Source organism: Nycticebus coucang, chromosome 13, assembly GCF_027406575.1.
Source record: "Nycticebus coucang isolate mNycCou1 chromosome 13, mNycCou1.pri, whole genome shotgun sequence".
Classification (NCBI taxonomy): domain Eukaryota; kingdom Metazoa; phylum Chordata; class Mammalia; order Primates; family Lorisidae; genus Nycticebus; species Nycticebus coucang.
This window is the reverse complement of record NC_069792.1, coordinates 11,005,500-11,030,509: the sequence shown is the minus strand read 5'-3', so window position 1 is coordinate 11,030,509 and position 25,010 is coordinate 11,005,500. Positions and strand designations below refer to the sequence as shown.

The window sequence follows — 25,010 nt, the reverse complement described above, 5'->3', positions numbered from 1 at the left end:
TTTTCTAGGAGCTTTCCAGAGACTATTCCTGGCCCTTGTTATGACTTTACACAACAGGTGGTCTGACCTGTCTTACAGCTGAGGCTCAGAGGGCTCAGGGTGCTCCCAGGCGCTGGAGTCCGAGTGTCCACCAGCACCAGGTGTGCGGTGGTGGCCTGCCCAGCCCTACTGCCCCACGAGTCGTATCCTGGGTTGCCACTCTCCATTCCTTTACCTGGTTCTTTTTGTCTCTGCAGAGAACTTTCTTCACTGTTCCTCCAAGCTTTGTGTGAACAAACATTCACACTGGGAGAGGTGGCGTGGGGTGGTGGAGCCACACCACCTGGGTCCGCACTGTGGCTCTGTCCAATGTTAGTTATTTGACCCAGGCAGGTTACTTCACCTTTTTTACCTCCATTTCCTTCTCGTTAAAATGGGGTGTTAATGATAAGCATAGAATCTACCATTATTAAGATGTTAGTAATGAGGCTTGAGGGAAGTAATATTTGTACAGAACAGAGCTTGGTAGATAACATAACATCAGTGCTTAATAAACCAGTAAAAATACCCATAGTCTCCTCTATCATTTTTCTTATGCACCAGCCCTTTTCACTCATCTTTTTCTTTTATTGGGCTATAAATTCCCTGTTTTTATTTATTCACATCCTAGATTCCTTTACAATAAGATTTGAAGTCTTTGTATTTCCAATGTCAGAAGCAGTGGACACTGAATCCCTAGACACTGTCAGGGCTCAATAAATGTTGAGATGAATGCAGCCATTATTCTGAATTCTTATGTCAATTGTGGTTCTCATTTGGGGATGAGGGTGGAGGATTACAGCCATTATTCATGATTCATTGTATAGGATGAATGTATCCAATCTATAAATGACTTATCTTCTATGACTTATCTTCTTATCTTCTTTGCCTCTTTTTTTTTTTTTTTTTTTTTGTAGAGACAGAGTCTCACTTTATCACCCTCGGTAGAGTGCCGTGGTGTCACACAGCTCACAGGAACCTCCAACTCCTGGGCTTTGTTGATTCTCTTGCCTCAGCCTCCTGAGTAGCTGGGACTATAGGCGCCTGTCACAATGCCTGGCTATTTTTTTCATTGCAGTTTGGCTGGGGCTGGGTTTGAACCTGCCACCCTCGGTATATGGAGCCGGCACCCTTCCCATAGAGCCATAGGCATCAACTGCCTCTTTTTTTTTACAAAATAATGAATGAAGTATAAAGGGTTTAAGTTACAGCAACTTAATTGTAGCCATAACTTACAATTCAGATTTTTTTTTTTTTTTTAAGGAAAATAAGAAGTAGGCTGTTTCTTGGAAAACCAAGAACCCAGTATCAAAGAATTAGCTGTCATGGCTTCTGCTCTTACATTAAAAATAAAATATACAAAAAGGATGTGTTTTTTTCTTTCTTTTACTCACATGTCAACTCCAACAAGCCTTTCATAACCTTTCATAGTAAATTTCCCAAAAGAAGCTTTGCTTTTGGGAGAGGAGCCCCCCAGTGTTGTGATGCTCCATTCTTAAGACGGCAGCAGTATTAAACGAAGGGAAATTAATCAGCGTGTAAAGAGATCATTCTGCTTTGAAAGAAAACCCTTTTATTACATAGAACTAGTACCTTTTCAATTGAAGATTCTGAACCTGAGAAATACTATCAATATGTGTTGGTGTTAATCATGAATGAAGTTGCTCGGAAACACTCTTTAACATCCTCTTCTGTTTCTCTTCCACTTTGGAGGATGACGTGTCATTAAGCGTCGGCAAACATAACATTATAACAAGGAGTTATAATTTCAAATGATTTAGTTTCCATTCCATGCCGTACAGCACTTTGCCCCTGTTGTCTGTCTACACCTTGAATGTTCTTCCCTGAGTTGCCCTGTGTATGACAGTGCCGTCTTAAAGATCAGAGCAGCTGAAAAAACACACACTGAATCTCGATTTCTCTGAAGGGGCCGCGTCTTACAATTGAGAATGAATCTGGGGAGAGATGTGCCTTCCTTGTTAACCTCTTTTTCAGCTATTTAATGTCATTTTGTTTCCCAAATGTTTCACTTCGTTTTCTTTTATCTTTTTTTGACACATTAAAATTTGCTTTAATACTTCTTTGGGGAAAAAAATACCACACTTTTAGTGAGTGATTGAGAAATGTTTTTACAGTAGCAGTAGGCTATTATTTTTATCTACCATGTCATGAATTCATAGGGAAGAGGTTCCAGTAGCTGAGGGAGGCACCTTGCCATTGAATGTGACAAAGCGTTGACTGACTTTTGAATTCATGGGAAATAGGTTCCAGCACTTTGTATCACTATTACATGGGGTCTGTTGGTTAGCCTGTGTGCTGTGTTGTATACCTGTTATGCCATGAGCTCATGGGGAATAAATAGGTTCTTGCACCTAAAAACATGGGTCACTGGTACTCCTGTGTGCTATGTTATATGCTTATTATGCCATGAATTTATAGGGAATGGGTTCCAGGAGCTCAGGCTCCTTTCCGTTGGTTCTCGCAAAGTGGACTTCTCTGGGTGGCACAGGCTGGCGCTTCAGTTGAACCCAGGTACCTTTCTCTTTGGCTTCCTTCTTTTTCTGATCATTTTCCTTCACACATTTCAGGAAGCTATCTCGGCTCTTAGAGTGCTTAATATGCTCAATACGAACATTAATCCTCTTCTCAAGGATCTTATCCTTGTTTGTTTACAACAATGCCAACAGCATGCTGGGTGACATTGTAGACTCTTATAGTTTTGCCCTGGTAACATTTGTGTGGCATGCCTTTTTGAACAGTACCCATTCCCTTGATGTCTACAATATCACCTTTCTTGTAGATTCGCATATATGTGGCCAAAGGAACAACTCCATGTTTTCTAAAAGGCCTACAGAACATGTATCAGGGGACCCTCCTCTTTCCCTTTGTGTTTGTCATTTTGGTGAATTACTGGAAGATGGCGTCTCTGGCCAAAAGTTGAGACATAATTCTTTTTTTTTTTTTTTTGCAGTTTTGGCTGAGGCTGGGTTTGAACCCACCATCCCTGGTATATGGGGCTGGCACCCTACTCCTTGAACCATGGGCACCGCCCCTGTTTTTGTTTTTTTTTTGAGACAGTTGCCCTGAGTAGAGTGCTGTAGTGTCATAAGTCACAGCAATCTCAAACTCTGAGCTTGAGTGATCCTCTTGTCTCAGACTCCTGGAGCTGGGACAACAGGCACCCACCATAATGCCCAGCTGGTTTTTCTATTTTTATTAAACACAGGGTTTTGCTCTTGCTCAGGCTGGTCTCAAACTTGTGAGCTCAGGTGATGCACCCATCTTGGCCTCCCAGAGTGCTAGCAGTACAGCTGTAAGCCACCGTGCCTGGCTGTTTTTCTTTTTCTAATTCATAGTTCTGAGTGTTCTGTGAATGGATATTTTGGGTGTGGTAGAGCATGGACGAGTGAGATATTTGGATTCCAAAACTCAAAATTTGTTGAGACCTGCTACAATTGTCTAGAGTTGGATTTCTCCGGGGCTGGGGAAAGCAATTAAGCAAAATCAGGACACAGAAATGAGGACCTGTTCTAGATACTGCCCTTTCCTCCGTGATTCTGCACTACGTAATGGCCTAGCTCGGAGGAAAGTCCTTAATGACTATAGCTTGGTAGAAAAATGGTTTTCAGGTTTAGTTATATCTGAACTCAGGGGTTGCATTGAATACTTAGGATTTATCAGAATTTACAGTAGCCTGTGATTCTTTCAGGTTTCACTTTTGACCACTAAAGGATAGACGAAAAGAATATTAAATGTCAGAGGTGCACTTCGCTCACATTCAAGCTTACTGGTTTTAGTTACCTGGTGGTTTCTGTTTCCTGATACCACGGCTGACTTTATCGGCTGATTGGCTTCGGCCCCCTTGTTTTATACTGACGCCTCTGCATTTTGCCTCTGTGCCTTCTGCTGTATTGAGACCGCCATCTCAGTCGTCTTCAAAGCAGTGGGTCCGAGGTCTCTCTGTCCTCATAGTCCTTCGTTTCTCTGCAGCTGTCTTGGCCTTGGGGCCTGGGCATCATTGATGGCCATGCTTCATTTATGAAAGCCTTTCTCTTCTGTCCTAACAGCACTCTGGAATTTTCTGAGTTTTCTCCTGCAGACTTGGTAGTTTCCCTTTTCTTCATCTCATCATTTTCCAAAGCTCAGTCCTTGTCCCTCTGTCAGTTTCTCTCGACAGTCCACTGTCGCCAGGCGCGCGACTCCTGCCTGTAATCCCAGCGCTCTGGGACGCCCAGGCTGGAGGAGAGCCTGAGCTCAGGAGTTCCAGACCCGCCTGAGCACAAGCGAGTGAGAAATGGTAGTCTATTGCTACTAAAAATAGAAAAACTAGCCAGGCGTTGAGGGAGGCACCTGTAGACCCAGCTACTCGGGCCTACTCAGAGACAAGAGGATCCCTTAAGCCCAAGAATTTGAGGTTGCTGTGAGCTGTGACGCCACGGCACTCCACCCAGGGCCACAGAGTGAGACTCTTTTTCTCAGGAAAACAAAACAAAAAGCAAACCAAAACAAGACAATCCACTGGTGAACTAACTCTCTTCAGCTGCGTCTCTCCTGGGATATCTGTTACTTGCACCTATAGCCTTTCTCAAGGCAGCTCTGGTTCTCCATCTCTCAGGGAAGGGACCCCAGTTTCACTGGTGTAGGTTCAAGCTCCTCTCTGAAATTGAACTTACCTTTTGATAAATGACTTTGGTGGAATCCCACCTGTCCTTTTTCTCCCCTTCCTTTTCCTTCATATCTTTTTGTTCCAGTTCTCTCTCTTGGTCTCCACCTCCCATCCTCCTGGGTTCCCCACCCCCACCTCTTATCCCTGTCACCTTTGGTCTCCATCTCCAGTCTGTCTGTCTGTCTACCAAATGCCTGTCGAGGGGGAGGAGGAGAGGTAGGATCTGGATGTGTGTCCACACAAGGTGGGGAAAGGCGATCTAGGCGAGTGAAACAGAAACAGAGCAGGGAGGTCATTGTGAAGAGTCAGGGCCCCACTTGGTTTGAACATTTGGGGAATAGTTAGGGTGGGGAAGGATGAGGTTAGAGACATGTAAGGCTGATGTGGGGAAGAAATAGGGGAAGTTAGAGATTTTTGAACAGAGGAAGTGTGGTAGAAATGTTGTATTCAAGAGATGTTAGTTGGGCTTTGCTACTATGAAACTTTGGGGGCCAGGAGAGGCCTGGGTGAGTCGAGGATAGGGAATGGAGGTCCAAGATCTCAAGCCTGGGCGGCTGGGGGTGCTACTGAGAGTCGGCAAAGGGGCTCCTCTGAGGGGAGTTGCTGCTATTTCTAGAAATCATCTTGAGGAGATAAGACATTTGAAAGGAAATATCCATTAAGCATTTGCAGATAGGAGACTTGACAGAACTTGTGTCAGTGCCCAGGGCTGGGGAAACACATTCATGAATCATAATTGCCTTTTCAATTTTTACTGCTTTTTCCATTCCTCATGTTTCAGTTTTTGGTACTTTCATGCTGTCATGTTATTTATGTTAATAATAAACCTCATTTATCTGAAAGATAGCTTTCTGTTAAGCTGCCATGAAATCTTCAAACTTATTTTCCTGGTGACAAATAAATTATCATAAGGCTGTGGCTTGTCAAAATTTCATAATTTTGGTCAAATTTATCTATTGCTGTGAGTTAAGTACGTTAAGATGAATGTTTCACAAATACGAATGGTAAAGCAGCATGATCAATTGCAGGAAATAGGAATTTGTGAGCCCTTAGCAATAGCTCAGCCAAAGGTTATCTCTAACACTATAAAAGGGAATCCTTGCAGTTGTTTTACTGTAGTCTGAGTTTTTTTTTGTTCTTGTTGTTGAGACAGGAGTCTCACTATCTCACCCTGGGTAAAGATAGAGTACTGTGGCATCATAGCTCACAGCAGCCTCAAACTCTTGGGCTCAAGAGATCCCCTTGTCTCAGTCTCCCAAGTAATTGGGACATACAGGCAGGTGTCACCATGCCTAGCTTATTTTTCTATTTTAGGTAGAGATGAGGTGGGGTCTCAATCTTGCTTACTCAGGCTCCTCTCCAACTCCTGAGCTCGGGTGAGCCACCTGAGTGGGTGTGAGCCTTTGCCTTTTGAGGGAGAGCCACTGAGTGGAGGCTGCGGACTGCGCATTGTTTTAGCAGAGGGAAGGGGAAGGATTCTCTAGCCCCCCCGTTTTTACCTGCTGTTGTTGGTAGCCATAGCAGGAGTTTTGAGCTCAAATGGCAAGAGGGAGCACCTCGGCCCCTGCTGTGCCGTGTGTTTACAAGGAAAAGCAGGTACTGGCTACTGAAGACCTCAGGAGGCTGAGTCCTGCCTGGGGCCACCTTCAGTCCTGTGGATGCTTAAGGAGTTGGTTGACCTCACACGCTGGGGCTGGGTCGTCTGCATCTGGGTGCATATATGGTACTAATACCATCTGGCCCTTGCCCTCCAAAGCAGCATTTGTACACAGTATACTCGGTAACCAGCAAGCCGCTGTCCATTTGAAGCTTCATCCCCCCGCTTCTGCGCCTTTGCTGGCAGTCAGTAGCTACTGCTAGTGACAGCAAAGTGTGATGAGTATACAGGAAGAAAGAGAATGCTATGGGAGGACAGAGAGAGGCCTGAATAAGCCAAGCCTTTAAGATGCAGCTTCCCTGCGTTACAGAGACTGATACTCAAAGAAGTTAGTGACTTTTGAAGTTCAGGGAGGTATAGAGCTGTGGAGCTGAAACAAGAATATCAGACTTGTGACTTGCGCTCAGAAGTCTTTTGTGCAAGCAGGTCGCCTCTAAGAGTTTATCGTGATCATGGTATCTCCCCTGCCAGGTAAGTATGAGAATTTATTAATAGAGCTGCGGAAGTGCACGGTGCTGCCGCCTCTCCTGTCTGCCCTCTCCGCAGATGGACACACCCAGAGCACATCTGTGCCCACAGGCTTTGAAGTGAGTCTTCTGTGCCCCTCAGCGGATACTAGCTGTCTACTTGGACCTCTTTTAAGCCAGTTCATAAGATGATTGGGAAAGGCTGCTTCCCTCCCTTGGACTCCGAGGGCGGCTTCATGGCTTCTCACCCACATCCTTACCAGCATATGCTCGTCCCTGCGGACCCACGGGGCTCCAAGTGTCTTTGTGTGACCATCCCCGTTAGAACAAACTTCGGAGCACATACCCTTCTTATGTGTGTATTTGTTAACAAATTATATTCATGTACTGTTTCATAATATGTATTGTTTATATGTTGGAAAGCATCGAAAAAAAGACAAAAAGACATTAGATAAAAATACATGTAAGTTGAAGTCCTAATATGTTTCTTCTGGTTATCAGAGATAGTTTCGTTCCCATCTCTCGTCATCAGAGGAACCATGTTTAAGTCTTAGAAGAATAAATCCCAAATCTTACCGCTTTAGTTTTTAAGGTCCTTTATTAGTCTTCTTCCAATTTAAGCTTCCATTGGTCTCTATACTTTTTCGTTTGTACAGAGGGAGAGAGGGAAGGGCGGGGGAGAAAAAAGAGAAGAGCTTGGGATTTAATTTAAGGAATTGGCTCATGTGATTGTGGGAGTTGGCAAGTTTGAAATCTGCAGGACAGGCTGAAGCCTGGAAATTCATGCAAAAGTTGAAGGTCAAGTTTGAAGGCAGGAAACACAGGTGGAATTTTTATCTTGCACTCTGGAGGCAGCATTTCTTCTCCTTTGGGGGACCTCAACCTTTGCTATTAGACGAGGCCCACCCACCTTATTCCTTCTCCTTTGGGGAACCTCAACTGATTAGATGAGGCCCACCCACCTTATGGTGGGTAATCAGCTTTACTGAAAGTCTGTTGGTTTAAATGTTAATTGTATCTAAAAACACATTCACAGCAGCTCTCTACACTGGTGTTTGACTAAACTTCTGGGCACCATGGCTTAGCCAGGTTGAGATTCAAAATTAACCAGCCCACATCCTATCACAATTTTTTAGCTGGAACTTTTGTAGCAGCCTCCTAGCTTACACTAGATCTTATCCAAAAGGTTGAGGAGTGATGCCTCCTAGTTTATATTCCAGCCTCCACTGTCTGCTACTTCCCATCCACATCCTATATTGTCAAAAGGACCTTTGAAGGAAAGAGAGTATCGTGGGGAATCTGATTGATTTCAGGCAGCGTGGTAATAATTATCATAGCAATGATATGTTGCTTTTGTGTTTCCTAAAACATAGTTAAGATAAAATTTAAAACTCTGTGCAGACTGACCCCTGTATCTTTCCAGCCTCACCTCTTGCCTTTGCCAGACTTTCATACCCTCTGGCTACCCACAGAGTTACCCTTAGTTCTTTACATACACTGATAACTCTCTCGCCTCTATGGCTTTGCTTTATGGAGTAGAATCAGCACCAATTTATATACAGCAAAATATGATATGATTATAGAAAGAAAGAAGGGCCTGTGACAGAACAGAATTCAATGTGAATACTTCACTTTTTGAGATCCCCCAAATTTTCATATTATGATGGTGAGGGAGGGTGAGATAGGTGGTGTTGTGGGCTGAATTGTGTCTTCTCCAAATCAGTATGTTGAAGTCCTGACTCCCAGTACATCAGAAAAAGTGTACAGATGTAGTTGTATTAAAATGAGATCATTGGCTTGGCAACGGTAGCTCAGTGGCTAGGGTGCCAGCCACATACACCAGAGCTGGTGGATTTGAATCCAGTCTGGGCCTGCTAAACAACAATGATAACTACAACCAAAAAATAGACAGGCGTTGTGGTGGGCTCCTGTAGTCCCAGCTACTTGGGAGGCTGAGGCAAGAGAATCGCGTAAGCCCAAGAGTTTGAGGTTGTTGTGAGCTGTGACGCCACAGCACTCTACCAAGAGTGACACAGTGAGACTGCCTCAAAAAAAAAAAAAAAAAAAATGAGGTCATTAGGGTGGGCCCTAATCCAGTGTGACTGACTGGTGTCCTTATGGGAAGAGGAAATTTAGACACAGACTTGTGGAGAGGCAAGGCTTTGTGAAGACAAAGGGGGAGGTGCCTTCTCCAAGCCAGGGAAGCAAACCTTGACTTCCAGCCTGCAGAACAGTGAGCAAACACATTTTTGTTTTTTAAGCCCCCTGGTCTGCAGCTCTAGCAGACCATTACAGATGGGCTGGGAAAGCTCTCAGGAGCAGCTCAAGCTAAATCTGTGAGGCAGAGCGATGCAGAAAGTGTTTGCTTGTGTGTCATGCACCTCGGTTACTACTACTAGGTTGCTGCAGTTTGGCCAAATTCCAGAATGTATTGAAAATTTGTCTGGTACTTGAATTAACCATCTTCTCAAGGTGTGAAAAGAAGGTCTTTGATGTTTTGTTTGGTCCTAAAATGAATTAAAGCACCTTCAAGAGAAGAAGGCCTCCATACCAGTACAGAGCTTTGTGTCTTAAAGCTTGGGTCACTTGTCATCTGTGAGGGAAGGAATCCCTCCTGCTCCTGAACCACCAAGTCTTGGTGATTGTTGAAGACCCCTGGAGTAGGTGGTGGGGGTTCTCTTGCTGCTTTGACTTCATTTCTATTATTTTGCTATTATTTCTATTATCCTGGAATGGATGCTGTTTCGACATTTTAATTTTTCTTTTCTTTCTTTTTTTAAAATAGACTAATTTTTAGAGCAGTTTTATTTATGGAAAAATTATGAAGATAGTACAGAAAATTCTCTTGCCCCATAGCCAATTTCTCCTATTATTAGCATTTCACATTAGCATGGTATATTGGTTACATTTAATGGACCAGTATTGATACATTATTAAATCTATATTTTATTAGTATTAACTTAGTTTTTACTTACTGCCCTTCTTCTGTTCCGGGATCTCACTGGAGACACCATGTTATATTTAGTCCCCCTGGGCCCCTCTAGACAGTGACATTTTCTTAGGCTTTTCTTGTTTCGATGACCCCAACAATTTTAGGGAGTACTGGTCAGGTGTTTTGTGGTGTCCCTCACTGAGGTTTGTCTGATGTTTTTCTTATGACTAGACATAAATATGGGTTACTGGGGTAAAGAACACAGCAGCAAAGTGCCATTTTTAATCCTGCAGCAAGGATGTGTGCTATCCACGTGACAAATCGCTGCTGATAGTAACCTTGATTGGATAATGTTTGCTAGGTCTCTCCACGGTAACGTCACTGTTTTTATTCCCTTTGGGGACTGTACTGTTTGAAACAAAGTCAGCATGCACAACACACATATGCTAAGGAGAATCAATTTTTTTTAAACACACAAAAATGTGAAGCTCTTTTGGAAGAGCCTGTGTGAGCAAGGACATTTTTGAATTGTGAGGAGTGGGAGAAAGAAAAACTCATGTTTTTTTGTATGTTTTGTTTTCTAAAAAAAAAGTGTCCCGTAATGTTTCTATGAGAAGGAAAAAGAAATGTCAGTTAGAATGTCGAGTCTTCTTTGTTTTAATTATTTTTTATTAAATCCTAACTTTATGCATTGATGTGTTTATGGGTTTCATGGTACTGCTTCCATATACAATGTGAGTTTACATTGAACTAAGTGACACATCCATCACAATTATACTCATTTCTTAATAGTTTTGAAATGTACCATTGCATCATGCACATTAGGTGAAGAGTTTCAGTTTTTATCTCTACCACTAGGACTATGCTATTGTTGCAGACAGAGAAGGAAAGATTAAAATTACTCTGTGTTTTGTGATTAATTGAAAGGTTACGGTTTTCTTAAAATCAGTGGCTTGACAGTTACATTTGCTGGACAGTTATGGTCTGTGCTGAGTTTTTCACAGCCTGAGTTGGCCGGCCTTGGCTGCCATCTTTTTTCTAGATTCCTGGTTCTATTATTGGCAGAGAACTTTCTTACCTCCCTCTAGTGGTCAGTTTTATAATCTCAAATTCTACCTGGACAAATTCATCTGAGGAAAAATCCAATTAGTGGCAGTTCTTGTGACAAATTTCCTGAATATTTTCGCATAGATGATAAAGTAAATAGTGATTAAATTTGAGACATGTCCTTTTGGATTAGAACTATTTTTTAAATGAGGCATCGTTTTAAGGTGGTAGGTAATTATAACTTGATTAAAGCTGTAGTGATAAGAGATAGTATTCTAGGCAGAAGGTTTACCTAGCTACTGTTTTACTAAGAACTTCAGCAGGCGTTTGAGTTTTAACCAGGGAATTGAATTTAGCTTCTCGCAAGTGTTTTATCAGTGCCGTAGGAGCAAGTGCATATTCTAGATAAACTTGAAAGCTGCAAAGCTTTATGAAGCTATTGAGTGAGGGAGTCCTCTGAGCATTGTTTGCCATTTTTTCACAGATAAAATTTTATCGCCAATGCAGAAAATAGCCATCTTTTAGAGATTTACATCAGCATTCATTATTTTACCATTGTTTAAAAAAAATGCAGAAGTTTTTATAGGGTGCTATCTCTAGATATTCTTAGAAAGTTGAAATAATTTACCGGAACTGGAGACTGGCTTTGTACATTTCCTGATGGAAATACTGGGTGACACAGTATTTAATTCGGCAGGTACTAATCCTTTCAATGAATTCTAGTGTTTGTGCCCAGACCTGGAGTTGGTTTATTTTTAATTGAAATCCTGAGGGGATAGACATTTAAGGAAAGGCAAGTAAATTCATGGGAAACCCGTGAGTCCTCCTAGATGTGTTCCTCCGGATCAGGAATAAACTGAACTTGACAGGCAGTAATGCCCTAAGCATTGCTTCTGTCTGGAATAGGAAGGAAGGAATTCCTGCAGGGAACTCATATGAAGGCAGTTCTAGTGATTTTCAACTCGTTTGCTGTGAGGGGACCTTAGGTGTGCCACGAAAAGTTTTAAAGATCATTATTAGATTATTTTCAAAAGAAGTTCAAAGCATACTAAGTATATTCTTTTCTCTCTCTTTTTTTTTTTTTTTTTGAGACAAGAGTCTCACTATGTCGTCCTTGGTAGAGTGCTGTGGTGTCACAGCTCACAGCAACCTCAAACTCTTGGGCTTAAGCAATTCTCTTGCCTCAGCCTCCCAAGTAGCTGGGACTACAGGCGCCCACCAGAACATCCAGCTATTTTTTGGTTGCAGTTGTTTAGCTGGCCCAGGCCAGGTTCGAACCCGCCACCCTTGGTGTATGTGGCTGGCGCCGTGACCCCTGTGCTATGGGTGCCGAGCCTTTTCCTCTTACTTTTGATCATAATTTAAGTGTGCTATGGAAGTTTAACTATGGGATCCAGTGTGCTGTGAGATAAAAAAGGTTGAAAAACACTGTGGTAGTCTATGTGCGTCTTTCCTGAACATGATAACTATGTAGATATAGTGAAGAACTTGAGGCACCTTTGTTTCTCTGAATAGAAGTAGCACATGAGAAATGATGTGCTGTGTCTCTTGCTGCCCATCCAGCTCCATCTGATCCACTGGAACTCCACTCTGTTCAGCAGTATTGACGAGGCTGTGGGGAAGCCACACGGAATTGCCATCGTTGCTTTGTTTGTTCAGGTGAGTGGTCTGCTGTGACGGTTGTAGCATTTAGAGACGCTTATTTTGAAATCATTAAAAAAATTTTTTATTCTCTCTCAATTTCATTACTTAGATGTAAAATTAAAAACATATACAGAGAAGCCCCAAAATAGAAAACTTGATCTTTATAGTTCAAGAGTATTCTACCATGTTCATTGGTATAAAATCATTCATGTACTTATTAGAATTTTTCTTCCGAGTGGTGTTCAAGGCCTTTGGAGAAATAATGTAGAAAATGTGTCCTGGAGGAAGAGTTCATTTATCTATGAAAAATAATTTCAGAAAATGTTTTTAGACCCAGGCTTAATGCAAAAATCTGACAAAAATCAATAATGTAATCATGTGGTAGATAACTTTTTAGCTCTTTTATTAATCATTTTCACTCCAACGGGATTTGAAGTGCCTTCTAGAAAATGTTGATAAAATAAGACTAGCAAAGACCTTGGCCAATACTGTCAATATGAGATTGAGATTTGAGCTCTGTGGTAGGCAAAGGATATTACATAAATTTAGCCAAACATATGAAGGCAGGCCACAGTCTTTCAAAGATAAAAATTTAATTCATTTTCTAAGGTGAATCTTTTGAATTTTGTTTTATCTACTTATTTTAATAAAAGATTTAGAGGTGAAAGAGACCCTAGAAATTTTAGTCTCTTCCAGCCCCCACTCCCCTTATAGCATAAAAACCAAGGCCCAGAGAGGACAAGAAATTATTTATACTCACTTCAGCAATTTGTCTCTCAGCAATTTAATGCTTCCAGTTGGCACCTTTTGGATGACCTGGAATTAGTCATGTTAGCGCAGTGTTTTTCGGTAACTTCATTTTCCAAGTCAGGTAACAAGTCTGTTTTAAACTTGCCTTTTGTGGTATGTCTATCAAAAATGTTATTGATTACAATAGTTTTTTATTACATATATCTCTGTTTCTTTATTGATATTTAAAAGTAGCCATCCAGGTTTAGCCTTTTAATGTTTTAAAGTCAGCATCTTGAAAGAAAGACAAATGGCACAGAATCTGAAAGCAGATCCTGGCATTTTTAAATGAACCCTCTTCTCTCTGTTTCATGGCTGCTTCATAGGCAGGGCCTTTATTCCTTCTGTTTTATATAAATAGAAAGGAATCAAAAAATATTGATGAAAACATGTTTTTTTGCTTGTTTTATTTAAAATTAATGTGAGGGTATACATGTTTAGTTTACACTGTTTTCAATTCTACGGTAAAGTTACAAGTTGCAGTTGAGCCCTTCACCCAGGAGGTGTGCTGAACACTTCACTTGAGATTGAGATTCCCACCAATCCCCTCCTTTCCTCCTTTCTCCCCTCTCCTTTCTCCCTCCAAAATATATATGTATATATACATATATATGTTTTAATTGCACATGAACTTTATGGCCACCCTGTGGCACATTTGATAATCTTTAGTATATTGCCATAACAATTACTAAAGATTACATATATAACCCAGGAAAGTTAATAAAGAATCCACATCTGAGAAGTCAAAACAGTAGAAGGCAGTATCTCATTATTAAAAATAAGAATAAAAACAGTAAAATAAAAATAAGAATACAAATAAACACATAGTCATGTATAGATGGGAAGGAAACATGTTTGTTTTATCTTTGGAGAAATAAATACTATTTATTCATTCTTATTTATTTAAAGAGGAAAAACTCACAATAAATATTTGCCAGTGATATTAGATATGATGAGTTAGTATTTTCACTTACTGATTTTTAGCCAATCACAGGTGCCCTGGACTCTAAGATGCCTGGACTGAAAGCCTGGTCTCCTGGACCTGGCATCAGTATTTGCAGGAACGAGCTGTGTCACTGTAGACAAGGGAGAGCCTTTAGAGCAGGCACCCTTGTTCTAACTTTCCATCGCTTTTGTGAGGAAAAATTCAGGTTGTATGCGTGAAAATGCTTTTTTCAAGAGAGAGTAACTGAGAGAAAAATTTCGAGAAGGAAAGTCAAGGAGAGGGGCTGAGAGCCATTGGGGGTCTGGCACTCAGGCTGGAGGAGGGAAAACTGGAGGGGGATGTAGGAAGCAGTGAGTGTCGACTTCCCTTCCAAGAAGCTCAGCTGAAGGAAGGAAGGACAGATGGGCAAAAGCTGGTGGTGACGTACAGTGAATCATTTTGAGATCTGAGATCTGCCTGTGTTTTTATTCTGAGCGAAAAGAGCTAGTACAGATACAGAGTATTTAAAAATACCGGAAAGAGAATGTGTCACTGATGTAGAGACGTCCTGGAGGAGGCAGGAGGGCCTGGGGAGAGAGCTTATGAGGATGGCCCAACCTTGGGTAGGAGGAGACGACCCTTTCTCTGAAATCGAGGGTTGGGCTCAAGTGGGGATGATTTGAAAGTGGGGAAAGGCAGGAAATGAGGGAATTCACACCTGATGACCTTTATTATCTCTGAGACATACAAAGCAAAGGATTTATAGAGCAAAGGAAATGGGTGTGGGATTGGGTCTTGAAATAGCCCAGGAGGGAAGAATAACAGACTTGACGGTCAGTGAGGGAGCTCTGCTTGGGATCAGGCATCCCAGAACATGTGGGCCAGATGGGTTTTTCATCTAGGTAAAGGAGTGGAGAATTGTAGTGAATTGTGGTATTGATCCATTGGAGAGCAGATGACTCAGGAGGATAGAGGGTATAAAACATTGAGAGGGGCTAAAGAGTTACCATGCATCTAGCCAGGACAGGGAGGAGGGAAAGCGGTGAAGGCCCAAGAGCCCTGGCTCCTGGCAGTCTGAGAGGGGTGAGCAGAATAAGCTGGAGAGCTGGGGGGTGAGGGCATCTGGTCAGAGAGGATGGTCTTCTGCAGTTGAAGTTTGCAGAGTGAAAGCTGGTATAGATGAGTTTGCTGAGTGGAATGTGGTGGAAGGCCAGGAACTGAGAGCTGAAGAGACTTAGGGGGGGACCCTGGGTGTGGTGGGTGTGGGAGTTGTCCAGGTGGCAGCAGGAGGCGATGCTGGGGACGGGGGAGTGTCTAGTGGGTTGTAAAGGGACAAGGAGGGCTTGACAGTGCGAGAGGGAGACAGTCCACTCAGGAGGGCAGCTTGTGAATGTGGATCAGGAAGTACCAAACTTCAGGGGACAGCAGAGTGCTGACCAAGGCTCCCAGTTTGTCTCTCTGGGAGGCTGCCCAGTGTGCACTCAGAAGGCCCTCGAGAGGCTGTGCCCCTGGACAGGCCTGAGGGTGCCACACACAGCAGGAGGTGGTGGGAGAGCTTGTTGTAGATGTGGAGTTGTCCTATATGGGAGCACACAGTGGGGAAGAAGGGGAGACTGAGTTAGAAGTGTCAGTGGACACAGGTACCACAGGGCTGAGATTCCAGGGTAGGGGAACCAACCAGAGTGGTTTGTATTTTCAGTGGCGGTGACAGATGGCAAAGGTGAGAGTGAAGAAATTACCTGGTCTCACAGTTCCTGGTGAACTCTTGGCACCGGGTTGTGTTACCTAAACTGTTGCAGGATTTTAGCAATCAGGACATGTCACTGGTACTTGCTTTCCATTGGTTATAACCTCTTTATACACAAAATTTAGAAAGGAGGAAAGAGAAGAGATGGTGTGATAGTTTGAGTTTTTTGTGGAATATGAGGTTGTGCCAGTAAAGTGAAGAGTCTTTATAGATAGGAGGATCCAGCATATTAAATGCTACTATGTGTAAAAACTGTATTTGATGCTGTAAGGCAGGGATGTCCAACCTGTGTCCAATGGGGCCACATGCTGATGTTGTGAGGACTTTTTTTTTTTTTTTGCTTATCTGTGGTGTCAGAGATCTGGAAAAGCATACATGGACTTTTCTTTTGGCTAATCAGTTTTTGTTAGTGTTTGTGTATTTAAAGTATGGCCTAAGACAACATCTATTCTTCCAGTATACTGCAGGAAAAAAAAGGGTTGGATGCTCCTGCTTAACTTAAGTCATTCAAATCAAGAGTAATATTGGATAATATTAATCTAATTAGGGTGATTGAAATCCTCTTCTAAATTCTTTGGTTTAATCTTATCTTCAACCATATCATTTTTATTCTCCCCAGTAAATAGATGAGGAAGCAGAAGCACGCAGAGGTTAAATAAACTTGCTCAAGGTCACACAGCTCAGAAGGGGCAGGAGCATCAAGGTCAGAACCCAGGCAGCCTAACTCAGAGTGAGCTTGCTCCTGAACTGCTACATTGTGTGGCCTCACGGTGTTCAGATGTGGACTCCAAAGAGTTTCTAATCTGGCGGGAGATCATCAAAGAACAACAGACGGCAACTGTGGGTGTAGGCATCCAAATACCTTGACAGGGCTAAACCACTATGGAGGGGGTATTTCTCCTGAAGTTTGGGTAAGGCCTGAAAATCCAGGTTCTTTCACTCACAGATATATATGCATTAAGTTTTCTTTTTTTTTTTTTTTTTAACTTTGGGAGAATTTTTTTTTTTTTTAAGAGCCTACTCTGGAATTGGAAACATTTGAAAAATAAAGTCTTGATTGTTTGGACTTGATTGGCCTATCTTAGTTAAGTGTTTCTAGCCTCTTCTTTCCTCTGGATATTTCTCACCTGGCATTTTTCACAGTTGGTTAATGTGGAGAGAAAGAGAATATGAACATGTTGCCAGCTGCTCTCCTTTCTTTTAAGTCAATCTCCAAACATTTATGCAGAAGAAACAAAGCTAATGTAACAGTAATTCTTTATCTTACAGGTTGTAAGTTATCTCTATTACTCTCCTTCATTATTGTAGACCATAGAAAGTAGGTCAGATGGCACTTACAACTGCTAAAGTTAAGAATACTAAATATTAGATTTTTTTGAGTCTCACTTTTCTTTGGAGCATTTTATACACTAAAAACATATGTAGGGGGGCGGAGGCAAGATGGCCGACTAGAGCCAGCTTTCCACAGAGGCTCCCATCCAGAAGGACAGTTAAAGGACAGTAGCTTAGCAAGTAAGCCGATGGTTTGGAGCTGAGCCAAGAGAACACACATCAACCCTGCTGAGGCGAGCTGCGACCCCAAGAAAACAAACAATAAGTACAAAATCCATCACCAAGCAGATGGGACTCTCCTCTCCCATGAGAAGGGCTCACAGTATACTCCATACAAACAAGCAAGCAGAGTTCAGATCCCCTCCTATTTTATCCCATGGAAGAGACCCTGTAAGAACTGGAACTCCTTCCCTTGAGAGGACTTACGAATGTGCCCTGGCACTCTCCCACTAGGCATAAAACTATATAAAACTGAATGCATTCTCCACCTGCAATTTTGAACTCCCAGCTCTCCCCTCCACTCTCACTCTGAGGTATGGAGGCCTGTCCCTCATGGAATCCATTCTTGGGCATGTTCTTGAGAGGTGTGGACAGGGCATGGGTTGTTGCAGGTCTGTGCTGATTCTGTGGCATGGGAGTAAGGAGAAGATGGTGAATTGAGGCCGAGGGAACCCTATGGGAGAGGGAAAGGCCGTGCCCTGCAGCAAAGAGCAGCAGCAGCGGCAGCAGGAATAATAGGACTCACGCCCTTGGGGATATATTGAAGAGACACTCCCTGCATCTCTGGGCAACCAGAGGAAGCAAGGCATCTTCTCTGGTGGCAGCCACTGGCAGAACAAATCTGGAACGGAAACGCAGGCCGCGTGAGTAAAGGGTATGCCTGAGGCAGTACCTGCCTGGGTGGAGCGCGGAGACTAGAATACACGTGCGCAGAGATGGCATACTCCCAGGGCAGAGCTGAGCAGAAGGACTGCTTTAGTGACCCTAAGACGTACCCAGCCATCAGGGGATCATAGCTGAGATGAAAGCAGGCAGGAAACCAAAAGCTGAGTGTGACCTCTAACCGCACCGGCCCCAACACAGACTGAAGCTGAGACAGATACCCCAGCTCCAGGCAGTGGCACAGACCAGGGCTGAGTTGCATTTTCTGTGAACTCAAACAGCATCTGATCTACAGGGAAATATAGCTGGGACAGAAACAAATTCTGTGAAATTGTTCTGTTTTGTCAGCAACATCAATCAGGGACAGGGCTGGAACTGAGTGAACTGTCCCAGCCTCCATTAAATACCCGAGATTGTCAGGCCTCAGCTCCCCCTGCAGGATAGTGGCAGAGAGTGGTGGCCTGGCAGAGGAGACATAGATTTCCCTGTGACTCAGGCAGGTGCAAACCCCTGGAGCATCAGTTCATTGGAGGGAACTGGGTCAAAGCCCTGTGGGGTTACCAGTGATGGGGTATGACAGAGGTGCAAGGTGGGGCAGGAGGCATCAATCTCCCTAGACGAATTCATTTGCTAGGTGGGTCCTTCTGACCTCATGGAGCTGGAGCAAGTCATATTTGGGCTGTCAGCAGACCCGTGCTATCTAGTTGCTGGAGACCTTTTGAACTCTCCCACCTGAGACCGGTGCTGACTTGGACAATTGATTTGGACCTCTTGAACTGGGCCAATCACCCGAGGACTATCCAAAGTGGAACCCTGGGTATGTGGTTGTGGGAAGGTTTGATTTTCCTTTTCCAGTTGTTGCCTGTGGGGGGCGGGGTGACTTAATTGCTGGTATTTCTCCACAGCTGAGACTTCAACCCAGAGTAACAGATTCACTAGGCTAGGACAGAGACCAGCTGAAAACAAGACAGAGCCACTTAGCCCCACCACACCGAGCAGGTCCCCAGTTTCTCAGGCCGTAGCACTGTAAGGGTCCTTTGCAAAGCTCTAGGGGAAAAGGTACAGACACCAGTCCCAGCTCTTTGGCAAAGGGCTAGTTAATCAATACTCCAGGAGCCCCCAACCCAACTTCACCTTATCTGCTCATCTAGCCAAATGGTATAAAATAATCATGGGACGGAATCAGCAGAAAAACTCCAGTAACATGAATAACCAGAGTAGATCAACTCCCCCCAGGAACAACATGGCAGACACAACTGAAGATCCCATTCATAAACAGATGGCTGAGATGTGAGAAATCAAATTCAGAATTTGGATTGCAAATAAGATTAATAGAATGGAGGTAAAGTTGGAATTAGAAATTCAAGGAGCATTTCAAAAGTTGTCTCAAGAATTCAATGAATTCAAAGACAAAATCACCAAAGATTTTGACACATTGAGACAAGAATTTGCAGGCCTCAAAGATCTGAGAAATACGGTAGAATCCCTTGGCAACAGAATGGAGCAGGCAGAAGAAAAGATTCCTGACATTGAAGACAAAGCTTTTGAATGCTCCCAAATAGTCAAAGAGGAAGAGAAGTGGAGAGCAAAAACGGATCATTCTCTCAGAGAGCTCTGGGATAGTTCAAAGAAAACTAATATTTTCCTTATAGGAATTCCTGAAGATGACGAGGTGGCTTTGAAAGGCACAGAGGCTTTTCTTCGTGAGATAATGAGTGAGAACTTTCAGACATGCCAAGAAATTCTGAAATTAAGATAGCAGATAGTTTCAGAACTCCAGCATGACTCAACCCATACAAGACATCTCCTAGACACATTATAATTAACTTCACCAAAGTTAAAATGAAGGAGAAAATTCTGCAAGCAGCCAGATGTAAGAAAACCATAACCTTCAAAAGGAAGAATATTAGAATGACTGCAGATCTGTCTGCTGAAACCTTTCAAGATAGAAGAGGGTGGTCAACTTTTAATCCCCTAAAACAAAATAACTTTCATCCAGAATCCTGTATCCAGCTAAACTGAGTTTCATTTATGATGGAGAAATTAAATACTGTAATGACATTCCCACGTTGAAGAAATTTGCCATAACTAAACCAGCTCTCCAGAACATTCTTAGACCTATCTTCCATAATGACCAGGACAATTTGACCAGGACAATTGTCTACCACAAAAGTAAACTCACTCAGAAATTTTTGATCAAATTACAACTTCTACAGGGATGAAAGGATTAAAAATGTCCACTGGACTTTTGAAAAACTTGAGACCCAAAATTCTACCAGGCTTATCAATATTCTCAATTAATGTGAATGGTTTAAATTGTCCTCTAAAGAGAAACAGGTTGGCTGACTGGGTACAAAAACTCAGGCCAGATATCTGCTGCATACAAGAATCTCATCTTGCCTTAAAAGATAATTATAGACTCAGGGTGAAGGGATGGTCATCTATATTTCAAACAAATGGAAACCAGAAAAAGGCAGGTGTTGCAATTTTATTCGCAGATACAATAGGCTTTAAACCAACAAAAGTAAGGAAGGACAAGGACGGTCACTTCATACGTGTTAAGGGCAATGCTCAACATGATGAGATTTCAATTATTAACATTTATGCACCCAACCAGAATGCACCTCAATTTATAAGAGAGACTCTAACATACATGAGCAACTTGATTTCCTCCAGCACCATAATAGTGGGAGATTTTAACACTCCTTTGGCAGTGTTGGATAGATCCTCCAAAAAGAAGCTAAGCAAAGAAATTTTAGACTTAAACTTAACCATTCAACAGTTGGATTTAACAGACATATACAGAACATTTCATCTTAACAAAACTAAATACACATTCTTCTCATCAGTCCATGGAACATGCTCCAAAATTGAGCATATCTTAGGTCACAAATCTAACCTCAGCAAATTTAAAGGAATAGAAATTATTCCTTGCATCATCTTGGACCATCATGAAATAAAAGTTGTACTCAATAAAAACAGGAATCTGCATACTAGTACAAAAACATGAAAATTAAATAACCTTATACTGAAAAATAGCTGGGTCATAGATGAGATTTAGAAGGACATTACCAAATTTTGTAACAAAACAACAATGAAGACATCAATTATCAGAACCTTTGGGATACCACAAAGGTAGTCCTAAGAGGGAAATTTATAGCACTGCAAGCCTTCCTCAAGAGAACGGAAAGAGAGGAAGTTAACAACTTAATGGGACATCTCAAGCAACTGGAAAAGGAAGAACATTCTAACCCAAAACCCAGCAGAAGAAAAGAAATAACCAAAACTAGAGCAGAATTAAATGAAAGTGAAAACAAAAAGATTATACAACAGATAAATAAATCAAAAAGTTATTTTATTGAAAAGGTCAATAAATAGACAAACCTTTGGCTAACCTAATCAGTAAAAAAAAGAAAAAATCTCTAATTTCATCAATCAGAAATGGTGAAGATGAAATAGTAGACTCAGAAATTCAAAAAATCCTTAATGAATATTACAAAAAACTCTATTCTCAGAAATACGAAAATCTGAAGGAAATAGACCAATACTTGGAAGCATGCCACCTTTCCAGACTTAGCCAGGATGAAGTGGAAATGTTGAACAGGCGTATATCAAGTTCTGAAATAGCATCAACTATACAAAATCTCCCTAAAAAGAAAAGCCCAGGACCAGATGGCTTCACATCAGAATTCTACCAAACCTTTAAAGAGGAACTAGTACCCATATTACTCAACCTTTTTCAAAATATAGAAAAAGAAGAAATACTACCCAACATATTCTATGAAGCAAACATCACCTTGATCCCCAAACCAGGAAAAGACCCAATAAATAAAGGAAATTATAGACCAATGTCACTAATGAGTATTGATGCAAAAATATTCAACAAGCAATCAGAATCCAGCAACACATCAAACAAATTATACACCATGACCAAGTGGGTTTTATCCCAGGGTCTCAAGGATGTTTCAATATATGTAAATCTATAAATATAATTTATCACATAAACAAATTAAAAAACAAAGACTATATGATTCTCTCAATTGATGCTGAAAAAGCTTTTGACAAAATCCAGCATCCTTTCATGATCAGAACACTTAAAGACATGGGTGTAGAAGGGACATTTCTTAAACTGATAGAGGCCATCTATAGCAAACCCATAGCCCAATATCATATTGAATGGAGTTAAATTGAAATCATTTCCACTCAGATCAGGAACCAGGCAATGTTGTCCATTGTCTCCACTATTTTTTTGAACATTGTAATGGAAGTATTAACAATTGCAATTAGGCATGAAAAGGTGAAAGGGTATCTACATAGGGTCAGAGGAGATCAAACTTTCACTCTTCACAGATTATATGACTGTATATCTCAAAAACACCAGGGATTCTTCTACAAAAGTCTTAGAAGTGATCAAGGAATATAGCAGTGTCTCAGGTTACAAAATCAACACTCATAAATCAGTAGCCTTTATATATACCAACAATAGTCAAGCTGAAAACAATCAAGGACTCTATTCCTTTTACAGTAGTGCCAAACAAGATGAAATATTTGAGAGTTTACCTAACAAAGGACGTGAAAGATCTCTATAAAGAGAACTATGCAGCTCTAAGAAAAGAAATAGCTGAAGATGTTAACAAATGGAAAAACATACCATGCTCATGGCAGGGAAGAATCAACATTGTTAAAATTTCCATACTACCCAAAGCTATATACAATTTTAATGCATTCCCTATTAAATCTCCACTGTCATACTTTAAAGATCTCGAAAAAATACTTCATTTTATATGGAATCAGAAAAAACCTAGAATAGCCAAGACATTACTCAGAAATAAAAACAAGGAGGAATCACACTACCAGACCTCAGACTATACTATAAATTGATAGTGACCAAAACAGCATGGTACTGGCACAAAACAGAGAGGTAGATGTATGGAACAGAATAGAGAACCAAGAGATGAACACAGCTACTTACCGTTATTTGATCTTTGACAAGCCAATTAAAAACATTCAGTGGGGAAAAGATTCCCTATTTAACAAATGGTGTTGGATGAACTGGCTGGCGATCTGTAAAAGACTGAAACTGGACCCACACCTTTCACCATTAACTAAGATAGATTCTCACCAGATAAAAGATTTAAACTTAAGACATGAAACTATAAAAGTACTAGAAGAAAGTGCAGGGAAAACTCTTGAAGAAATAGGCCTGGGAGAATATTTTATGAGGACTCCCCCCTAGGCAATTGAAGCAGTTTCAAAAATACATTACTGGGATCTGATCAAGCTAAAAAGCTTCCACACAGCCAAGAACACAGTAAGTAAAGTAAGCAGACAGCCCTCAGAATGGAAGAAGATATTTACAGATTATGTCTCTGACAAAGGTTTAATAACCAGAATCCACAGAGAATTCAAACGTATTAGCAAGAAAAGAACAAGAGATTCCATCTCAGGGTGGGCAAGAGACTTGAAGAGAAACCTTTCTGAAGAAGACCGGTGCACAGTCTACACACATTTGAAAAAATGCTCATCATCCTTAATTATCAGAGAAATACAAATCAAAACTACTTTGAGATATCATTTAACTTCAGTAAGATTAGCCCACATCACAAAATCCCAAGACCAGAGATGTTGGCGTGAATGTAGAGAAAAGGAATACTTCTACACTGCTGGTGGGAATGCAAACTAATATGTTCCTTTTGGAAAGATCTTTGAAGAACACTCAGGGATCTAAAAATTGACCTGCTATTTGATCCTACAATTCCTCTACTAGGTATATACCCAGAAGACCAAAAATCACATTATAACATAGATATTTGTACCATAATGTTTATTACAGCCCAATTCATAATTGCTAAGTCAAGAAAGAAGCCCATTGACCCATGAATGGATTAATAAATTGTGGTGTATGTATACCATGGAATATTATTCAGCCTTAAAAAATGTGGAGACTTTACCTTTTTCATGTTTACATGGATGGAGCTGGAACATATTCTTCTTAGAAAAGTATCTCAAGAATGTAATAAAAAGTATCCAATATACTCAGCCCTACTATGAAACCAATTTATAGTTTTCATATGAAAGCTAGAACCCAATTATAGCCCAGGAAGATGGAGAAAGGGGATAGGGAGGGGAGGGGAGAGGGGAGAATGGGTGGAGGGAGGATTATTGGTGGGACCACACCTATGATGTATCTTATAAGGGTACATGTGAAATTTACTAAATGTAGAATACAAATGTCTTAGCACAATAATTAAGAAAAGAACGTGAAGACTATGTTAACCTGTTTGAGGAAAATATTTCAAATTGTATATAAAACCAGCACATTGTACCCCACGATTGCATTAATGTACATAGCTATGATTTAATAAAATAAAATCTAAAAAAAATTGTAGTGATATGTAATGTTTTAAAATAGAAGGCTATAAAAAACATACTCTTATTTGTTGAAGAACAGAAAAATTGCTATAGAATTATAGTCTATGGTAATTAAGAAAATGTCCTGATTTTACATACAAAATCATATATCCACTTTAATGAGTTAATACATTTTTTTAACATAGATAAAATCTTTATAACAATGCTCTATAAAAGTCAAAGATAAAAATGAAAGGGTTAGGAATGTCCTGAATAGTTTTAATTCAAAAATATTCTTGACATTTTTATATAACGTTATTTTATATTTTTATAATTATATGTAACACATATATAAAGTCTGACAATTAAGTTTGAGAACTCTTCCTAGAAAGTGCTACATACCTCATTGCTGACTATCGCTGTGGTCCACTGATGGCCAAGGGGAGGACTTCAAAGGTAACCATGGTGATATTCAGTAATGAGGTAGTAACACTTTTTCTAGGATGAGTTCATGAACTTGCCATACCTCATATGAGGACAGTTCTGATGGCCA

The 25,010-nt window shown here is 41.2% G+C and overlaps 1 protein-coding gene across 1 annotated transcript in view; it reads left to right on the top strand.

Annotated features, from left to right (window-relative positions):
- Nucleotides 1-25,010, top strand: part of CA8 (carbonic anhydrase 8) — a 119,033-nt gene that overhangs the window by 39,998 nt on the left and 54,025 nt on the right. Inside the window, exon 4 of the mRNA XM_053559306.1 lies at nucleotides 12,351-12,446. Within this exon, the coding sequence (XP_053415281.1) occupies nucleotides 12,351-12,446 (96 nt within the window). The remainder of the gene's footprint in view (nucleotides 1-12,350; nucleotides 12,447-25,010) is intronic.